The 17,960-nt window shown below is 36.7% G+C and overlaps 1 protein-coding gene across 1 annotated transcript; it reads left to right on the forward strand.

Annotated features, from left to right (window-relative positions):
* Positions 1 to 15,565: 15,565 nt before the first annotated feature.
* LOC123896914 lies at positions 15,566 to 17,715 on the forward strand. The gene is made up of 6 exons (XM_045947334.1): positions 15,566 to 16,149; positions 16,240 to 16,416; positions 16,524 to 16,628; positions 16,722 to 16,788; positions 16,880 to 16,975; positions 17,536 to 17,715. Exons 1-6 carry the CDS (start codon positions 15,782 to 15,784, stop codon positions 17,659 to 17,661), a joined length of 939 nt encoding a protein of 312 aa, XP_045803290.1. The 5' UTR covers positions 15,566 to 15,781; the 3' UTR covers positions 17,662 to 17,715.
* Positions 17,716 to 17,960: the final 245 nt, after the last annotated feature.

A 17,960-nucleotide genomic window follows, 5' to 3' on the forward strand; every position in this document is an offset into this window, starting at 1 on the left:
TTGCATATGACTAAGGGAATCACTTCATCTTAGTCAATATGTTCAACTTGACCTAATTGGGATAATAAACACTTAAGAAGTTGAATTTCAACAATCTGACGATTTAATCTCATATTGTTGGAGTAACTATTACTCAAAAAATCTAGTTATTATGAAATGGTTGTTAAGTCACAGCCAACTAGATTGAAAGGAACTAGAGAGATCAAATATTGTCAAGTTAACTGTGCAATTTGACCAAATTAGAACGGGAAACACTTAAGAATTCAAATATCGACAATCAAACAGTTAAACCTCAACTAATTAGATTAACTATGACTTAAGAAATTCAATTGATAAGAAATGACTTCTAAGCCTCAACTAATAATGTCGATTGTGACTAAAGAAATCAAAATTTCTTCGTCAAACCATTCAACTTGAAACATATTTCATATGTAAACTAGCTAATTATACTTACATTCAATAAGGAATTCAAATTTTTTCAATCAAGTCGTTCAATATCACCTAATTGGACTTACAATAACTTATGAATTTAAATTTCGACAATCAAGCATGTCTAGAATAGAACAATATAAAAAGTTCATTTCAAAACTTTAGTTTTTTTCAAAACGACTAATAAAAAAAGCCACTAGGTTTGGTCTAGTGGTAAGGGGTTTGGGTAGTATGTTATAGGTACTGAGTTCGATTCCCAATTCATTGTAAACAAAAAAAAACGAGTATGAATTAAATATGAATTTTCTATATCAAAATATCAAGATAAAAGTAACAAATATTTTGACCTAAAAATCAAATTTTGAGCTCCTTATTTTTGGACAAACTTCTTATAATGTTCTATACATATTTGCAAAATAATCATAAATACACATCAACTTAGCAACATCAATATAATTGCATGCATAAAAATTTAGTATGGATGAAAATATGATATTTTTTTATGAAGATGAAAAATTAAATTTAATAATTTTGCATAGGCTAAATACTTATTTAACCCTATAAAATATTACGAACCACTAAAAATTAATAGTTTTACAATAAAATATATACACATTAAAAAATATATATTTTTTTTGTAAAAAAAGTAAATGTATGGTTAAACTATAAATAAATATGTAAACAAAAAAAAAGATAAATAAATATTAAACTAATAATATTAAAACAATTATTCGAAAAAAATTGAAGGATACCATCACTAGTACAAATATAACATATTACACAGCATGTTTACATCTGACGAGCATATGTCAGATGTAAAAGGCTATGTGGAGTAACCTTTTCATCTGGCTTCAATATCCACAGATGTAAAAAATAAATAGACAAGACTTTTTACATCTGACTTCAATGTACCAGAGGCATAACTAAACGCGGTGGCAATCTTGTAATTATGGTGAAAATTATCTAAAATATGTATGTATCTGGCCATATTTAGGCTCAGATGTAAAATGTCAGGTTAAATACAAAAAAAAAAAAAATATTTTTGGAACAAAGGTAAAGAGTGTATCTGTCTCTCTCCCAAAAGAACTAAACCCTCACCTTCAAATCGCGTCTCACCTTCAAATCGCAGCGCCGTCCTCACCTTCAAATCCACAGCGTCGTCCTCACCTTCAAATCGCAGCAACCCACAGCGCCGTCCTCACCTTCAATTCGTAGCAACCCAGCAACACCCACCCTCTTCATCTTCACGAACGAAGCAAAACCCGTCTCACCTTCACGAACGAACGAAGAAGCAAAACCGTCCTCACCTTCGATTCGCACCCAAAACGCATCAACCCAGCGCCGTCCTCACCTTCGCAAGAACCAGCGCCGTCCTCTCTCTCAACTCACCACCAGCGCCGTCCTCTCTCTCACGAACCCTAACTCCAAATCGATTCAGGTACTCTTCTTTCTATTTTAATCCTTTTTAAATATTTTCCTTTTTGTGATTTCTGTCGTGATTTTCCTTTTTAATACTGGTGTTAAGCTAAATCTAAGTGCTTATAAATTTCTATCGTGATTTTTGTCGCTTATCGGTAATCTCTCGCTCTCTCTCTGATTTGATGTTATTTAACGCTAATACTGGTGAAAATTAGCTTATTGCATTGTGATTACTTACTAATAATTAGTTTATGCTATTAGTTTGTGATTGAATTGATTCATGGTTTGTGGTTTGTTACTTGGTTTTAGCTCTTAGAATTGTTTCTACTGCAATTGATTTATGTTTTTTTCATCTGCAATTGATTCATTTAAGTGATTGGTTTCCCATCGGGTACGAAACCAATACTTTAGTTGGTGTTACCATGTTTTAACTTAATTTCACAACATAGGTATGGATCGTAGTTGGATGAAAGCTAGTAGATTAAGTGCCGAGTTTGAACGGGGAGTGATTGAATTTATTCGATTTGCTGAAATCAATCTTCCATCTCCCGAAAATAATGATGAAAAAAATCTTCCTCCTAAAGGCAAAGAACATTTTCGATGTCCATGTGTTCTTTGTGGAAATAAAAAACTAGAAATTCATAAGGATAAAATCATTAGTCATCTGATTTGCAATGGGATTTGTCAAAATTATACAAAATGGATATGGCACGGTGAAGTAGTAACAAACCGTAGTGTGTCCCAAAGCGAAAACATTAGTGTAGATATGGATGATCGTCTTGAAGACATGATGCGTGATATCGGAGAAGACTCGTTTAAGACGGCTCATGTGCATGATACGTTGTGCAGCGACAAGGATACACCTTTGTACCCGGGATGCACAAATTTTACACGTTTGTCAGCGGTGTTAAAGTTGTTTAACCTGAAGGCAAAGAATGGGTGGACTGACAAAAGTTTTAGCGAATTGCTTGAATTGTTGACACAGATGCTTCCTGAAGGTAACGTAATACCAAACCGGTGTTACGAGGCGAAGAAAGTATTATGTCCGATGGGATTGGAGTATGAAAGGATACATGCGTGCCCAAATGATTGCATATTATACAGAAAAGAGTTTGCAAACTCTGATCATTGTCCGAAGTGCATGGCGTCACGCTACAAAAAGAAAGATGGTGATTCTAGTGATGATGTGGTGACGAAAAAGGGTTCTCCCGTGAAAGTTGTATGGTACCTACCAATAATTCCAAGGTTCAAGAGATTGTTCGCCAATGCAAATGACGCAAAGAATCTTAGATGGCATGTAGAAGAGAGAAAATGTGATGGACAAATTCGCCATGTAGCTGATTCTTTGCAATGGAAGAAAATCGATTCTTTGTTTCCAAATTTTGGCAAGGAGTCGAGAAACCTTAGACTTGGACTTGCTACCGATGGAATGAATCCGTTTGGCAATCAAAGTACTAACCATAGTTCATGGCCTGTTCTGCTCATGATTTACAACCTATCTCCTTGGTTGTGCATGAAGCGTAAATATATTATGTTATCGATGATGATTTCGGGCCCAAGACAACCCGGAAATGACATAGATGTTTATCTAAGTCCCCTAATTGATGATTTAAGAGTGTTGTGGGAGCAAGGAGTTGATGTTTTTGATGCGTATTCTGGTGAACAATTCAATATGCGTGCCATGTTGTTTTGCACCATCAACGACTTTCCGGCATATGGCAATTTGTCTGGGTATAGCGTTAAAGGGCACTTAGCGTGTCCTATATGTGCAAAAGACACAAATTTCAAACAATTGAAAAAGGGAAAGAAAACTGTGTATCTTGGGCATCGGAGATTTCTAAACCGTTATCATCCATATCGTAGATTGCGGAAAGCTTTCAATGATCAGCCGGAGGATGGTGTTGCTCCTGAGCCCTTAACCGGAGAGCAAGTTTATGAACTACAACGAGATATTAATGTTGTCTTTGGAAAGGACGTTGGAAAGGGGAAAAAAAAGGGCAAAAAAAAGTCTGATGTGGAAGAAAAAAAGTCTGATGTGAAAATTTCATGGAAAAAGAGGTCGGTGTTCTTTGATCTTCCATATTGGTCCAGTCTTGATGTAAGACATTGTATTGATGTGATGCATGTGGAGAAAAATGTATGTGATAGTGTAATCGGAACACTTCTCAACATTGCAGGCAAGACAAAGGATGGTATAAATGCTCGTCTGGATATGGATTTGATGGGTATAAGAAAAGAGTTATTACCACAACAAATAAATAACAGGACATATTTGCCACCAGCATGTTACACTTTGTCTAAAAAAGAGAAAACAAGTTTTTGTGAGTGTTTAAAAAGTATCAAAGTGCCGCATGGTTACTCATCAAATGTCAATAAGCTTGTATCAATGAATGATCTCAAATTAATTGGCTTAAAGTCCCATGACTGTCATGTGTTGATACAACAACTCCTACCCGTGGCTATTCGTGGGATATTGCCCGACAATGTTCGGAAAACTATAAGTAGGTTGTGCTTATTCTTCAATGCAATATGTTGTAAAGCCATTGATCCATTGAAGTTAGACGAGTTGGAAAACGAGGCTGCGGTTATCTTGTGTCAATTGGAGATGTATTTCCTGTTGGGTTTTTGTATGATTGGCTACATTTTGCAAAAAACATATTTTAGCCAAGTGTTGAGACAAGTGTGCTGACCCCAAGTGTTGTGACAAATGTTGTGACACTTTGGAACAACACCTGACTCTGTTCCTGCGCGCGCCAGCTAAGATGTTTTTATTTTCTACTCAATCTTTTGAAGATCTGTTTGAAGAATTTGTTCAAGGTATCTTGCAGAAGAAGGCGCACGTGTTTAATGTGTTTCATGAGGCAGCTAAACCCTAGTTTTATTTTCCAAAAGAATTATATTTTTGGAAAATATATTTTTGCGGTTTCAAAAATATAACTATTGTTTTCAAAAATATATCACTGCTGCCGTAATTCTAGAAGCCCTAATTTTGTCTTGAAGCCCAAGTCATTCTACTACTATAAATACGAAGGCAAGCATATGGTTTCAAGCATCTAAAATCGAGTCTTACAAAGCGTGTGTTTTTAGGGATTTTAGAGTGTTAATTGTGAGCCTTTCTTGTATCTCATTGATGCAAGCTTAGGACCTGAGTGTTATTGAGTTGTAAGTGTGAACTTCTCCTAAGCTTTGAAGTACGGAGATTGTTCTATTGTGTTGTGTGGTTTACTCGCAAGCTTTTAAGCAAGAGTGAATCCTAGTTTCTTAGGAGTGTGTCTCCACCTGTTGTGTTTGTGAAATTGAATAGCAGCGCTGTCTGTGTTGCTAAGGTGGGAATTGGGACGGGGTCTCATATCTAGGAGTTCCTAGGTAGAAGGGTCATTGGGTAGTGATTAAGTGAGAAGTTGTAAACGGGTGAGTTTAACTTCGAAGTAATACTGCTGATAGTGGACTTCATTCCTGGATTGGTATCCCCCAGAGTAGGCTTTAGGCTGAACTGGGTTAACAACTCTTGTGTGTTATTTACTTTACTGTTTGTATTGTTTTATGTTATTTGCTCTGTTTATAGACAAGTGTTGGCGCACCAGTAACAACATCTGTCTACAACAGACAAGTGTTGCTACACCTTGAGCAACACCTGTCCACTGTGTGCCAGGAATTTCAATTGGCATCAGAGCAGGCACCCTGTTCTGAATTTTAGGGTGAGCTCCAGGGAAATCGTTTCTGGCAAGGATGGACAAAGAAGGAGGTTTTGTTACCAGACCACCTCTTCTGGTTGGTGCTTCAAACTATGACTATTGGAAGTCCCGCATGATGGCCTTTCTAAAACAAATTGATAGCAAGACATGGAAGGCAGTGCTGAGAGGGTGGACTCCACCTGTGAAGATGGACAAAGATGGTAAACCAACTTTTGAGTTGAAATCTGCTGAAGAATGGTCCAAAGAAGAGGATGAGCTTGCTCTTGCAAACTCAAAAGCATTATATGCACTATATAATGGTGTTGACAAACACATATTCAGACTCATCAAAAAGTGTGTCTCTGCTAAGGAAGCTTGGACAATTCTTGAGACTGTTCATGAAGGTACCTCTAAAGTGAAGTTGTCAAAGCTACAACTCCTAACAACTAAGTTTGAGAATCTAAGAATGAATGATGATGAAACCATTCAGGATTTTCACATGACCATACTTGATTTTGACAATCAATTTGATGCCTTGGGTGAAAAGATACCTGAAGAAAAGCTGGTAAGAAAAATGCTTAGGTCTTTACCTAAGAAGTTTGACATGAAAGTCACAGCTATAGAAGAAGCAAAGGATATCATAGATATGAAGCTAGATGAACTAGTTGGTTCACTACAAACCTATGAGGTAGCTACAAATGAAAAGATGGATAAGAAAAACAAGAGCATTGCCTTTGTCTCGAATGCTGAGGAAGAAGATCAACAGAGTGACACGGAGTCTGAGAATAGCATCTCTGATGCAATGGTTCTTCTAAGAAAACAATTTAATAAGGTGCTAAAAATAATGGACAAACGTCCAAAGACAAGTGCAGCTGACATTGGTCGCAACACTTACAGGAATTTCAGAAAACCTGTAACAGATGAGAAATCAGCTCCAAATAAAGGTGTTCAATGTCATGAATGTGAAGGGTATGGACACATTAGAACTGAATGTGCAACCTTCTTGAAGAAACAGAAAAAGGGGTTAACTGTTTCATGGTCAGATGAGGATTCTGAAGGAGAAACTGATACTGCAAAGTCTATTCATGCACTGACAGGTGTATGCACATCTGACACTGAATCATGTGATGAAGAGCTGACCTTTGATGAACTTGCTGAATCATACAAGGAGCTGTGTCTAAGGAGTGAAGAAGTCTGCAGAATCTCAGAAAAACAAAAGGAGACAATCTCAAAGTTGCAAACTGAAAGAATTGTCAATCTAACAAAAATCTCTGAGATTGGTGTTAAGTGTGAAGAAGGGTTGAAAACAATTGAGGAGCAGAAGGCAATCATCGCCAATCTGGAAACAGATAAGCTTGAGCAACTAGCAGAAATATCTAAGCTGAATGAAGAGGTAACTGAATTGAACTCTCATCTTGAGAATCTAAAGAAGCATGTTGTTATGTTATTTAAAGGAACTGACCTAGATGAAATCCTAGAAAAACTACCTACCCCTAGTAGAGCCAAAACAGGCATTGGGTATGAGTATAAAAGCGTTAATAGAATTAAAGATTACAACAAAGATGGAAAATATATGCCTGAGATAAGTAACCAACCCTCTCCAACAATGTATGGAAAAATGTCACCACACTTGTCCACCGGACATCATACTACACACAGACAAGTGTTACAACATATGGCTCCACATCGTCAAAGAAGGCAGAATCCTAGATTTATACCAAGGCATAAAAGCAAATATCGTTCATGGAGATGTCATCACTGTGGAAGAAAGGGGCACATAAGACCTTACTGCTATAAGTTATATGGGTATCCAAATGAAACTATTCAAGAGAAACTTGATCCATCCATAACTAATGCAAAGAAGGAGTGGAAACAAAAGGTTGATGTAACCAACACCAAGGGTTGTGCAGCTGAAAGTTGTGAGAAAAGCTTGATTGCTCACACTTCTCTTAGAGCCTCATCAAAAGAAGATTGGTACTTTGATAGTGGTTGTTCTAAACATATGACCGGTGTTGAAAAATATTTGATGGATATAAAATCCTATGCAACAAGTTTTGTAACATTCGGAGATGGAGCTAAAGGAGAAATTAAAGGTATAGGAAGGCTGATTGACAATGGTCTACCTAAACTTGAAAATGTTCTTATTGTAAAAGGGCTAACTGCTAATCTAATTAGTATACGCCAACTATGTGATCAAGGCATGCAAGTCAACTTTACAAAAAATGAATGTCTTGTTACCAATGATGAAGGTGACATCCTGATGAAGGGTGTTAGATCGAAGGATAATTGTTACTTGTGGGTTCCTCTAGAAGAAGCTAATGTATCTACATGTCTCTTAACAAAAGAAGATGAGGTTAAGTTGTGGCACCAAAAACTAGGACATCTTAACCTGAAGAGTATGAAAAGAGCTATATCTGAGGAAGCTATCAGAGGCTTACCAAACTTACAAATACAGGAAGACAACATCTGTGGCGAATGTCAGATTGGCAAGCAAACCAAAGTGTCGCACCAAAAGTTGCAACACTTGTCCACTTCTAGAGTTCTTGAGCTACTACACATGGACTTGATGGGTCCAATGCAAGTTGAAAGCCTTGGAGGTAAGAAATATGCTTTTGTTGTTGTTGATGATTTCTCTAGATACACTTGGGTTAACTTCATTAGGCAAAAATCTGAAACCTTTGATGAATTCAAAGATCTTTGCTTACAACTTCAAAAAGAAAACGACTGTGGTATTTTAAGAATTAGAAGTGACCATGGAAAGGAGTTTAAAAACTCTAAATTTGCTGAGTTTTGTGCTGCTGAAGGAATAGCTCATGAATTCTCTTCACCTATTACACCTCAACAAAATGGTGTGGTTGAAAGAAAGAACAGAACTTTACAAGAATCTGTTAGGGTTATGTTACATGCCAAAAACCTTCCTTATAAATTTTGGGCTGAAGCTATGAATACGTCATGTTACATCCATAATAGAGTAACATTAAGAACAGGTACTGCAACAACACTGTGTGAACTATGGAAGAACAGAAAGCCTACTGTAAAATATTTCCATGTGTTCAGATCAAAATGTTACATCTTGGCCGATAGAGAACCTAGGAGGAAATTGGATCCCAAAAGTGATGAGGGAATATTTCTAGGTTATTCAACCAACAACAGAGCCTATAGAGTTTTCAATTCTAGAACGAAAACCATGATGGAATCAATCAATGTCGTAATTGATGATACTGATTTGACAAGTATAGATTCAGCTGAAGAGACAGATGTAGTCACACCTGTCCCAACACCAGATGATGATCAAGCTGAATATGATTCTATTCAAGACTTTGAACCTAATACAGAGAATTTGAGACCAAACAAAGGTCCATCAATCAGAGTTCAGAAGAACCACTCAAAGGAAATCTCTATTAGAAATCCTGACCAAGGAGTTACCATAAGAATATCTACATATGTAATTCTCAAGAATTTGAAAGAAGAAGCTCAATCTGGAAAGTTAAGGGGCAAGCTAAGTATTTGCCTATTTAAAGAATTGTAGCAGTTACTGCATGTAATGCGTGCAACCGCCTCTTTTCCCTCTCTCCATTGTATGGTGCACGCTAATCAAGGGAAATGTGATATGAATTCTTCCTCTAAAGTTAATGTTAATGTTGGTACTTATGGTAAAGTCATGATTGACTATGTGATTGATTGGTTCAAGAAAATCGTTCTTGAGACTAATGTTGTGCAAGATGTTGACACATCTTTGGCCCGAGAGAATAAACAAGGTGAAACTGTTCCTGAAATCCCCGAACATGTGATTGTTCCTGGAAATGAAAATGGTCGGGTGATGACTGATAATAAAGAAGAAGTGTCTGACGAACACACTGATGTTAATTCCCCATCTAATGAGAAAAGTTGTTTGAACTTGAAGAAGTTCATATTGGTTGAATGGTCCCTAGAAGTGGAGGATGGACTATTCATGGCAGGGCGTGTAATAGACCTGTCCATTATTATTCAGGCGTGTAGCTTTGGTGATGATTTGTTGTATGGTTTGATTTATTCTCAAACCTATATTAACCTGTTGGACCTAGAATGTGGAGTGTGTGCAAAGGTCATTATGTTGTGCCTGAAGTTTGGTGATGAGTTTTCTAGTTCAAATTCCGCTGCATATATATCTGATGGAAAACTCATGGTGGTTTTGGGTGCTGAGTATGCAAAACTATGTTGTTCTTTGAAGCTGTATCCCTTGGTGAGGTGATACTCGATGAGAGATCCAACTAACTTGTTAGAGATGCCAAAGATACTTGAGGGTGATCTCAAGTCCACTCATAAAGGCACTCATATATGAAGTTTGTTGAAGAGAGATCTGAATGAACTTATGAGCAATTTATTTTTGCTTCTAAAAAGTCAACCTCCAGTGGCTTTGATAAAGGATCTCTTTGTGTATTCCTTGAGAAGGAGACTGATGTCCTCCCAAATGTTGGAACATCTGACCAGCAGATTATGCAGTTATTAAGGGGGAGTCCTTAATCTGAAGCTGGAAGACCTTGAAGACATGTCAGACTTAATGTCTTGACATCTTTATATTGAGAATTTATTTTTCTCAATATGAATGGTGGTATTTCTCTGAAACGGGATGAAGGTTGTTTACTCTAACTTGATATCATCAAGTCTATGAGAGCATGGAACTCTTGTTCTGCTGTAGTAAAAAGCACTTCAAGGGATTATGAACATTGGAGCTGTTTCAACTTATGTTCAATGGTTAATTGTTATCTGTACTTTGGAGCGTCATCCAAATCACCTAGGATGAGCATTTTAGTTAGGAGCAAATGATTATTGTTCTTTGTTATTGAAAGCTGATCAACTACTGATGGTTGATTCTCTTGTGTCCCCCTGCTATTGTTAATTATGAGTTACTAAAACCACAAGTGAGTTACTGCTGATTCACTCGTGGAACTCATCCCTAAGACGGATGTTGTGTCAGATGTTGATGCATCTATGACACTGGAGACAAATGTTGTACCATGTGTAGGTACATCTGCTCAGCCAATGGTTGGTACTCTCACTAGGAAGCAGATGAAAATTCTTATGTTCTGAATGTTTCTGATATTGTGTGCTCATATATGTGATATTCAGAGGTGATTACTACTAGTATATGTGACTATTTCAGACCTGTTTCTGAAACTTCTGGTTTGAAGTTCTTATATGATTGTTGAAGATGGATTTGGTATATGCCTCTTGAAGTTGAAACTGGTTAATCTTCATCTGTGTGTGTGTAACTCTGAGCTAGATGTCCTGGAAATTATGTCACCTGACAGGAAGAAATATGACATGTAAGTGTTCCTTCTTAGATGATGTCTCCCATGATGTGCAAACAAGGGGGAAATGTTTGATGTGGTGGATATGATATGGTTCCTCCACTACTGATTTATATATGATGAGGTATGTATTCCATTGTGTTATCTTCGGTTATAGTAGTTCTGTGCACAAAGTAGTTGATGTGCTGAAGATAATATAGGTTTATGCCTTATGACTTATAATCTTCATGCTATATTGCTGGAGTTTGGTTCCGGTATTGTGGATAACAACTTGCATGTTCTCTTTCCACTACTTTTGTTCTCGACATCTTTTGTGGGCAAGGCCCTGGATTTCCAGCACCTGTGTGTGCTCTATGGTCTGTAATAACTGCACACTGATATTCTCTATGCTCTGGTACACTATGATTTCCTATTCATAATGTTTGTCTAAAATTGTGGCTAAAAAGGGGGAGTAGTGTGTGTGTGTGACAAGTGTGTGGACAGATGTTCTCACATCTGGATCTGGTGACTGTGTTTGCATGAAATTGTTCGTATGCTCGTATTGAGGGGGAGTGTGAGTAATATGCATGTACTGAGGGGGAGTAGTGAATATTCTTTCTCTATCTGGTGTGTGTATGCATGAATTCAGGGGGAGTGTGAGTGATATTATCTCTTGATCGCCTGAATACGTTTGATGACAAATGTTGTGCCAAGTGTTATGGCACCTGACTATTGAGTCCACTATCTCTTATGACTGAGAATTTATTTTTCTCAGATGCTTTATGGGAATTTATTTTTCTCTGTTGTTCTTATGATGAATGGATGCGCATTAAACTATTAGGAGTTTATTTCTCCTATTTCATTGCATCTACTATGGGAGTTTATTTCTCTCTTGTGTTGTTCCATGAGGCTAGTTGTGTTTGTATTCCGCTGTTGCATTGCCTCTGATGCTACTTGACTATCTTGGAAGTAGTTTTACTATGTGTTACTTTCTTTCCTAGTTGTGTGATCATGTTGACTCAAAGGAAAGGTAATACTGTATCTCTCTATATACTGGTCTAATATTGTTTTAGCCAAAATTTGCCAAAGGGGGAGATTGTTGGGTTTTTGTATGATTGGCTACATTTTGCAAAAAACATATTTTAGCCAAGTGTTGAGACAAGTGTGCTGACCCCAAGTGTTGTGACAAATGTTGTGACACTTTGGAACAACACCTGACTCTGTTCCTGCGCGCGCCAGCTAAGATGTTTTTATTTTCTACTCAATCTTTTGAAGATCTGTTTGAAGAATTTGTTCAAGGTATCTTGCAGAAGAAGGCGCACGTGTTTAATGTGTTTCATGAGGCAGCTAAACCCTAGTTTTATTTTCCAAAAGAATTATATTTTTGGAAAATATATTTTTGCGGTTTCAAAAATATAACTATTGTTTTCAAAAATATATCACTGCTGCCGTAATTCTAGAAGCCCTAATTTTGTCTTGAAGCCCAAGTCATTCTACTACTATAAATACGAAGGCAAGCATATGGTTTCAAGCATCTAAAATCGAGTCTTACAAAGCGTGTGTTTTTAGGGATTTTAGAGTGTTAATTGTGAGCCTTTCTTGTATCTCATTGATGCAAGCTTAGGACCTGAGTGTTATTGAGTTGTAAGTGTGAACTTCTCCTAAGCTTTGAAGTACGGAGATTGTTCTATTGTGTTGTGTGGTTTACTCGCAAGCTTTTAAGCAAGAGTGAATCCTAGTTTCTTAGGAGTGTGTCTCCACCTGTTGTGTTTGTGAAATTGAATAGCAGCGCTGTCTGTGTTGCTAAGGTGGGAATTGGGACGGGGTCTCATATCTAGGAGTTCCTAGGTAGAAGGGTCATTGGGTAGTGATTAAGTGAGAAGTTGTAAACGGGTGAGTTTAACTTCGAAGTAATACTGCTGATAGTGGACTTCATTCCTGGATTGGTATCCCCCAGAGTAGGCTTTAGGCTGAACTGGGTTAACAACTCTTGTGTGTTATTTACTTTACTGTTTGTATTGTTTTATGTTATTTGCTCTGTTTATAGACAAGTGTTGGCGCACCAGTAACAACATCTGTCTACAACAGACAAGTGTTGCTACACCTTGAGCAACACCTGTCCACTGTGTGCCAGGAATTTCATTTCCCTCCTTCATTTTTTGACATTATGGTTCACTTAATTGTTCATCTAGTACGAGAGATCAGATTGTGCGGACCCATTTATTTAAGGTGGATGTATCCAATAGAGCGATATATGAAGATACTAAAAGGGTATACAAAAAATCCGCACCGTCCGGAAGCATCGATCGTTGAGAGGTACATTGCAGAAGAAGCTATTGAGTTTTGTTCAAACTATTTGTCAGAAGTGGATGCTATAGGGGTTCCCAAGTCTCGTCACGATGGAAGATGTGAAGGTATGGGTATACAAGGTTTAAATGTCAAGAGCATGAGTGGTCAGATAATCCTTCAGGCACATTTGTATATATTGAATAACACGGCTGAGGTTGAACCTTACTTATCTGATCACAAAAGCATCGTGAAGAAAAAGTACCCAAGAATTAATGAAAAAGGGTTGTTAAAAGAACATAATAAGAGTTTTCCTGATTGGTTTAGAGAAAAGGTTGCTAATGATGGTAGTGTTTCTGATACAATAAAGTGGTTGTCTTATGAGCCTAAACGTAACATAATAACTTGGAGTGCATATGATATCAATAAAACTTGCTTTTATACAAAACTAAAGGATGATCATAGTACCATGCAAAATAGTGGGGTTATGGTTGTGGCCGAGTCCATGCATTTCTCTAGTTCCAAGGATAAAAACCCGGTTATGGCATCTACACCCTACTATGGGGTGATCGAAGAGATTTGGGAGGTTGATTATGTTTTGTTTAAAGTGCCTCTATTTAAATGCAAGTGGATTAATATTAACAGTGGTGTACGAATCGATGAATTAGGATTTACATTGGTTGATCTTTCTAACTCAGCTTATACCGACGAACCTTTCATCATGGCATCCCAAGCAAAACAAGTGTTTTATGTTAAAGATCCTTCGCCTAACAGCAGGTGGTCGGTGGTTTTACAAGGAAAAAATGTGCAAGGTAGTGATGAAAATCAAGATGTGATTCTTGATATTTCCGAAACTCTTCCTTTCTCAACAAATGTGCCTACCTTCGTTGAAGAAAATGTAGAGGATGATGTGCAAGCTATTCGTTCGGATCATCAAGAAGGGATATGGCAGGACTAGTACGTTTTTTATGGAGTTGTAATGTTGAATTATAATTATATTAATGCTATTATATTATGTATAATCTTGACTGGTTCATGCATTTCGTTAAAAATGGTTCTTACTATATAAAATCACTCTTTTATATTAATTCATTTAAGTTTATAACTTTTGTGCTTAATTTAATCCTAATTAATCAACGTTTTCATTTTGTGTAAGCAGATACATGGCTGATTCAACCGTCACCGCTTCTTCAAGCCAGAAACATGTAGGCAGAGGTGCTACTATGATGAGAAAACTTACCAAAGTTCATCAATCGGGTCAACGCCTAACCGTGAAATTTGATCCAGTAACTTGGAATGTTTCTGGTGCTCATGCAACAACGTTTAAGAGTTATTTGGCATATCTTGCTCGAAGTTGTTGTAGTATTTTGAAACATGAGTGGAAGGAAGTAGACGAAGAAGAAAAAACAAAATTGTGGACTGATCTTGAGGTATTTTAAAATTATCATTTATCTTTTAATCTATGTATCATGTGATATTATTTGTATTATGTGGAAAAAAAATACTAACACAAATTTTAATCTATATATGTAGAGTTATTTTGACATTCCGGTAATTAATAAAGATCGTGATAAAGATCCTTTGAGGAATGCATGGTTATCTTATGCGGGAGACCGATGGAGAGGTTTTAAGACACAACTCACGAGAGAATATGTTTCAAGGCCCAAAGAGGATCGCAAACCTCCATATGTGAGGTATACTTTTATTAAACCAGATGTATGGAAACAGTTTTTGGCGTCCCGTGTGTTGGCAGAGAGCGTTGATCGTAGTCCATCTCCACCCACCCGTCATGAAAGCTGGAAGAGGGCGCGACAAACAAAAGATGGTTCGTACACATCAACGGCTACACAAGTTGTTGTCGATAAAATTGTAAGTAATAAACTTTTGTGTTACTGCTTACTGCATCACTGCATTTTGTGTTATGCTATCTTACTGCAAGCTATTACAGTTCATCCAATTCAGTTCACTGCATTATACTATCTTACTGCAAGCTATTACAGTTCATCACTGCGTTATGCTATCTTACTGCATCACTGCATTATGCTATCTTACATGCATCCAGTTCAGTGTTTGATATGCTATATGTTCTGCTTTTGTAAGCATTATGTTCAAAAAAGATACCTTGACTTTTGTAAGCATTATGTTCTGCTTTTGATATCAGGTTTTGCATTTAACAAGTAACATATAGTAATTTAATAAAAATGATAAGATTGGTTCCAGCTGCACAATATACTTAGTAATTTATCCCTTTACATTTATGCTTACTGCATTATGCTTACTTGCTTCCATCTGCATTATGTTTTACATTGGTTTGCTATTTTACTGCATTATGCATATAAATGATAAGATTGGTTCCAGCTACACACTGCACATTGGTTTGCTATATACTGCATTATGCTTACTGCTTACTGCTTCCAGCTGCACACATGTCACTGCATACTGCTTACTGCATTATGCTTACTTTTTTTGTAGGACTCTCTAGTTGAAGAGACGAAAAAGGGCAACTTTGTTCCAATCGGACGTGATGATATTCTAACAAGTGCCCTTGGAACAGCTGAGCATGGTGGCCAAGTTCGTGGTGTTGGACGAGGTGCTACATTTAGCAATTATTTTGGAAGGGCTTCAAGGTCATCATCGAATACAAATGTCACTGAGCAGCTCTCACAACTAGAAGAAAAACTTAGAGCTGAATTTGAAGAGAAGATGGCTGAAGAGCGTCAATTGATGCAAAAGACAATGATGGAGACTCTTAAATCTGTCGGTTTCTCTCAAAACGCCTCCCCTACAAAGCAAGTGGTTGACGATTCTTCTCCAAAACATGTTGCAGGGAACTATGACAGTATGAAAGCTAGTTGTTCTGCTGCACCAACAAACATTAAAGAGGACTTAGATAATGGTGTAGACTCGGTTCAAAAATTGTTATGCATGATTGTCAAAAGGAAAACATATTTGCCCATACAGCTGGAACATGATAAGATTGTCAAGAATTTTAAGATGTCGCCAAAGTATATGAAAGACTTGTTGGTGGGTGATAATTGGCTTGACTTATCAATTCTACAGCTTTGGTGCACGTAAGTACATTTTCGTTGATGCTATCTAATATGGTATATATATATATCTATACTAAAAAGTCTTTTTTTCTTTCTCTCTTGACTATTCAGGTATATGCAACGTGTTTCCATAGACACAAAAAAATCAGATTTGTTTGCATTTTTGGACCCGGTTCAATTGAGTTTTGCATCAAAGCCAGTTTCACTTCAAAAGGCGGGTAAACAATACATTCAAAATAATTTGCGTGATCTAAACAAAGTGTGCTACTTAGCACCACATCTTTTTGAGTAAGTTCTTATTTAATCCTTTAGTTTTTGATTTACTTCACTTGCTATTCATTCTTTCATCACCTCATTACAATGTTTTGATTCACCTCATTCTTTCACGTGTACAGCGGGCATTGGCAATTAATAATTATGTGTCCTATGGACAATGTTATAGTTTGTCTTTGTTCATTACACCGTAAGATACCTGAGGCAGCGAGGAATTTTTTTACAGAGTAAGTTATTATTTTAATTAGTTTGCCTTTGGTTTGCCTCTGTTCGTCCACTTACTGCCTATTAAAACTTTGTTGATTTTTAAATTTTTCTAGTGCTTTTAAAGTTCATCAATTGGCAACTTTTGGTAATAGAAAGAAGGCTACATGGATTTTTCCCAAAGTAAGTGTGGTGTAAATTTTAATATTTATTTACGTTCATAACACATGATTGATATTTATTTATGTATTAACTATATGTCGTTTATATGTAGACAAGGCGACAACCTAACGGTAATGACTGTGGATATTATGTAATGAAGAACATGCTTGACATTGTCACCGCTAGTATTACAAAGAATTGGATGGAGGTATTTTTTTTTTCTTGATTGCCGCTTTTTTTCTGCATATATGGTTTTCTGCAGTTTCCTGCATTCTGCATTAGTCGGGCCGAACGTTAGTGTCTACGACCCATTCTGCATATATAAGTATTTGCCTATTTGCCTGATTAGTACTTCTGCATTCTGCATTAGCTGTGTAGGACTGTGTTGTCACTTGTAGTTTCATTAGCTGCATTCTGCTGAAGCCTCTACTTGACAGACTTCCCTCTTATTGGGACAGTCTTCACTATTTGTTTGTTTTTCACATTCACAAGATAGTGCCATGAATTTGGCCATGAGATTGAACTGTTTTGTCTAGAAAAAGTTGGACATGAAGCTTCAACTTATGTAAATTGAAATCTGTATCTGATTTTCTGCACACTAGAAATTTTAATTGTACTAGAAATCTGGTTGAGTAGTTGTTATTTTTTCCGCCGAATGCCGTACCTGGGAACTGCTGCTGTTTGTCGCTTCCTGCATTCTGCTTGGATTATTGCATTTTTTTAGATCATGTAGTATGAATAACTTGATCATGTATATGTATTGTATAGGTGTTCGATGATCCCACGTCATTAACTGAGGAGGAGATGTATGAATTGCGAAACAACTGGGCTACTTGTTTTCTTGACCTGTACAATCCCGAGGTAGATTATGTTGTTTCCGATGATGAGGTTTAGGAGCTAGCTAGTTACAATAGATTGACATTGACTAGGATGTTTTGAATTGTAATGACTTGTATTTTGCTTGAATGTTATAACATTTTGGATTGTTTTGGTATTTTGCTTGACTTGTAAGACTTGGTATTTTATTTGAATTGTAATGACTTTGGTACGTAATTGTATTTTGGTTGAATGTTGAATTTTAATGACTTGGTTGAATGTAATTGTATTTTGGTTGAATGTTGAATTGTAATGCTATTTTGGTTTTTTTTAATTACAAAATAGGATTTAAAAATATAAAAAAAAAAAAAAAAAAC

Source organism: Trifolium pratense, linkage group LG7, assembly GCF_020283565.1.
Source record: "Trifolium pratense cultivar HEN17-A07 linkage group LG7, ARS_RC_1.1, whole genome shotgun sequence".
In the NCBI taxonomy this organism is placed as follows: Eukaryota; Viridiplantae; Streptophyta; class Magnoliopsida; order Fabales; family Fabaceae; genus Trifolium; species Trifolium pratense.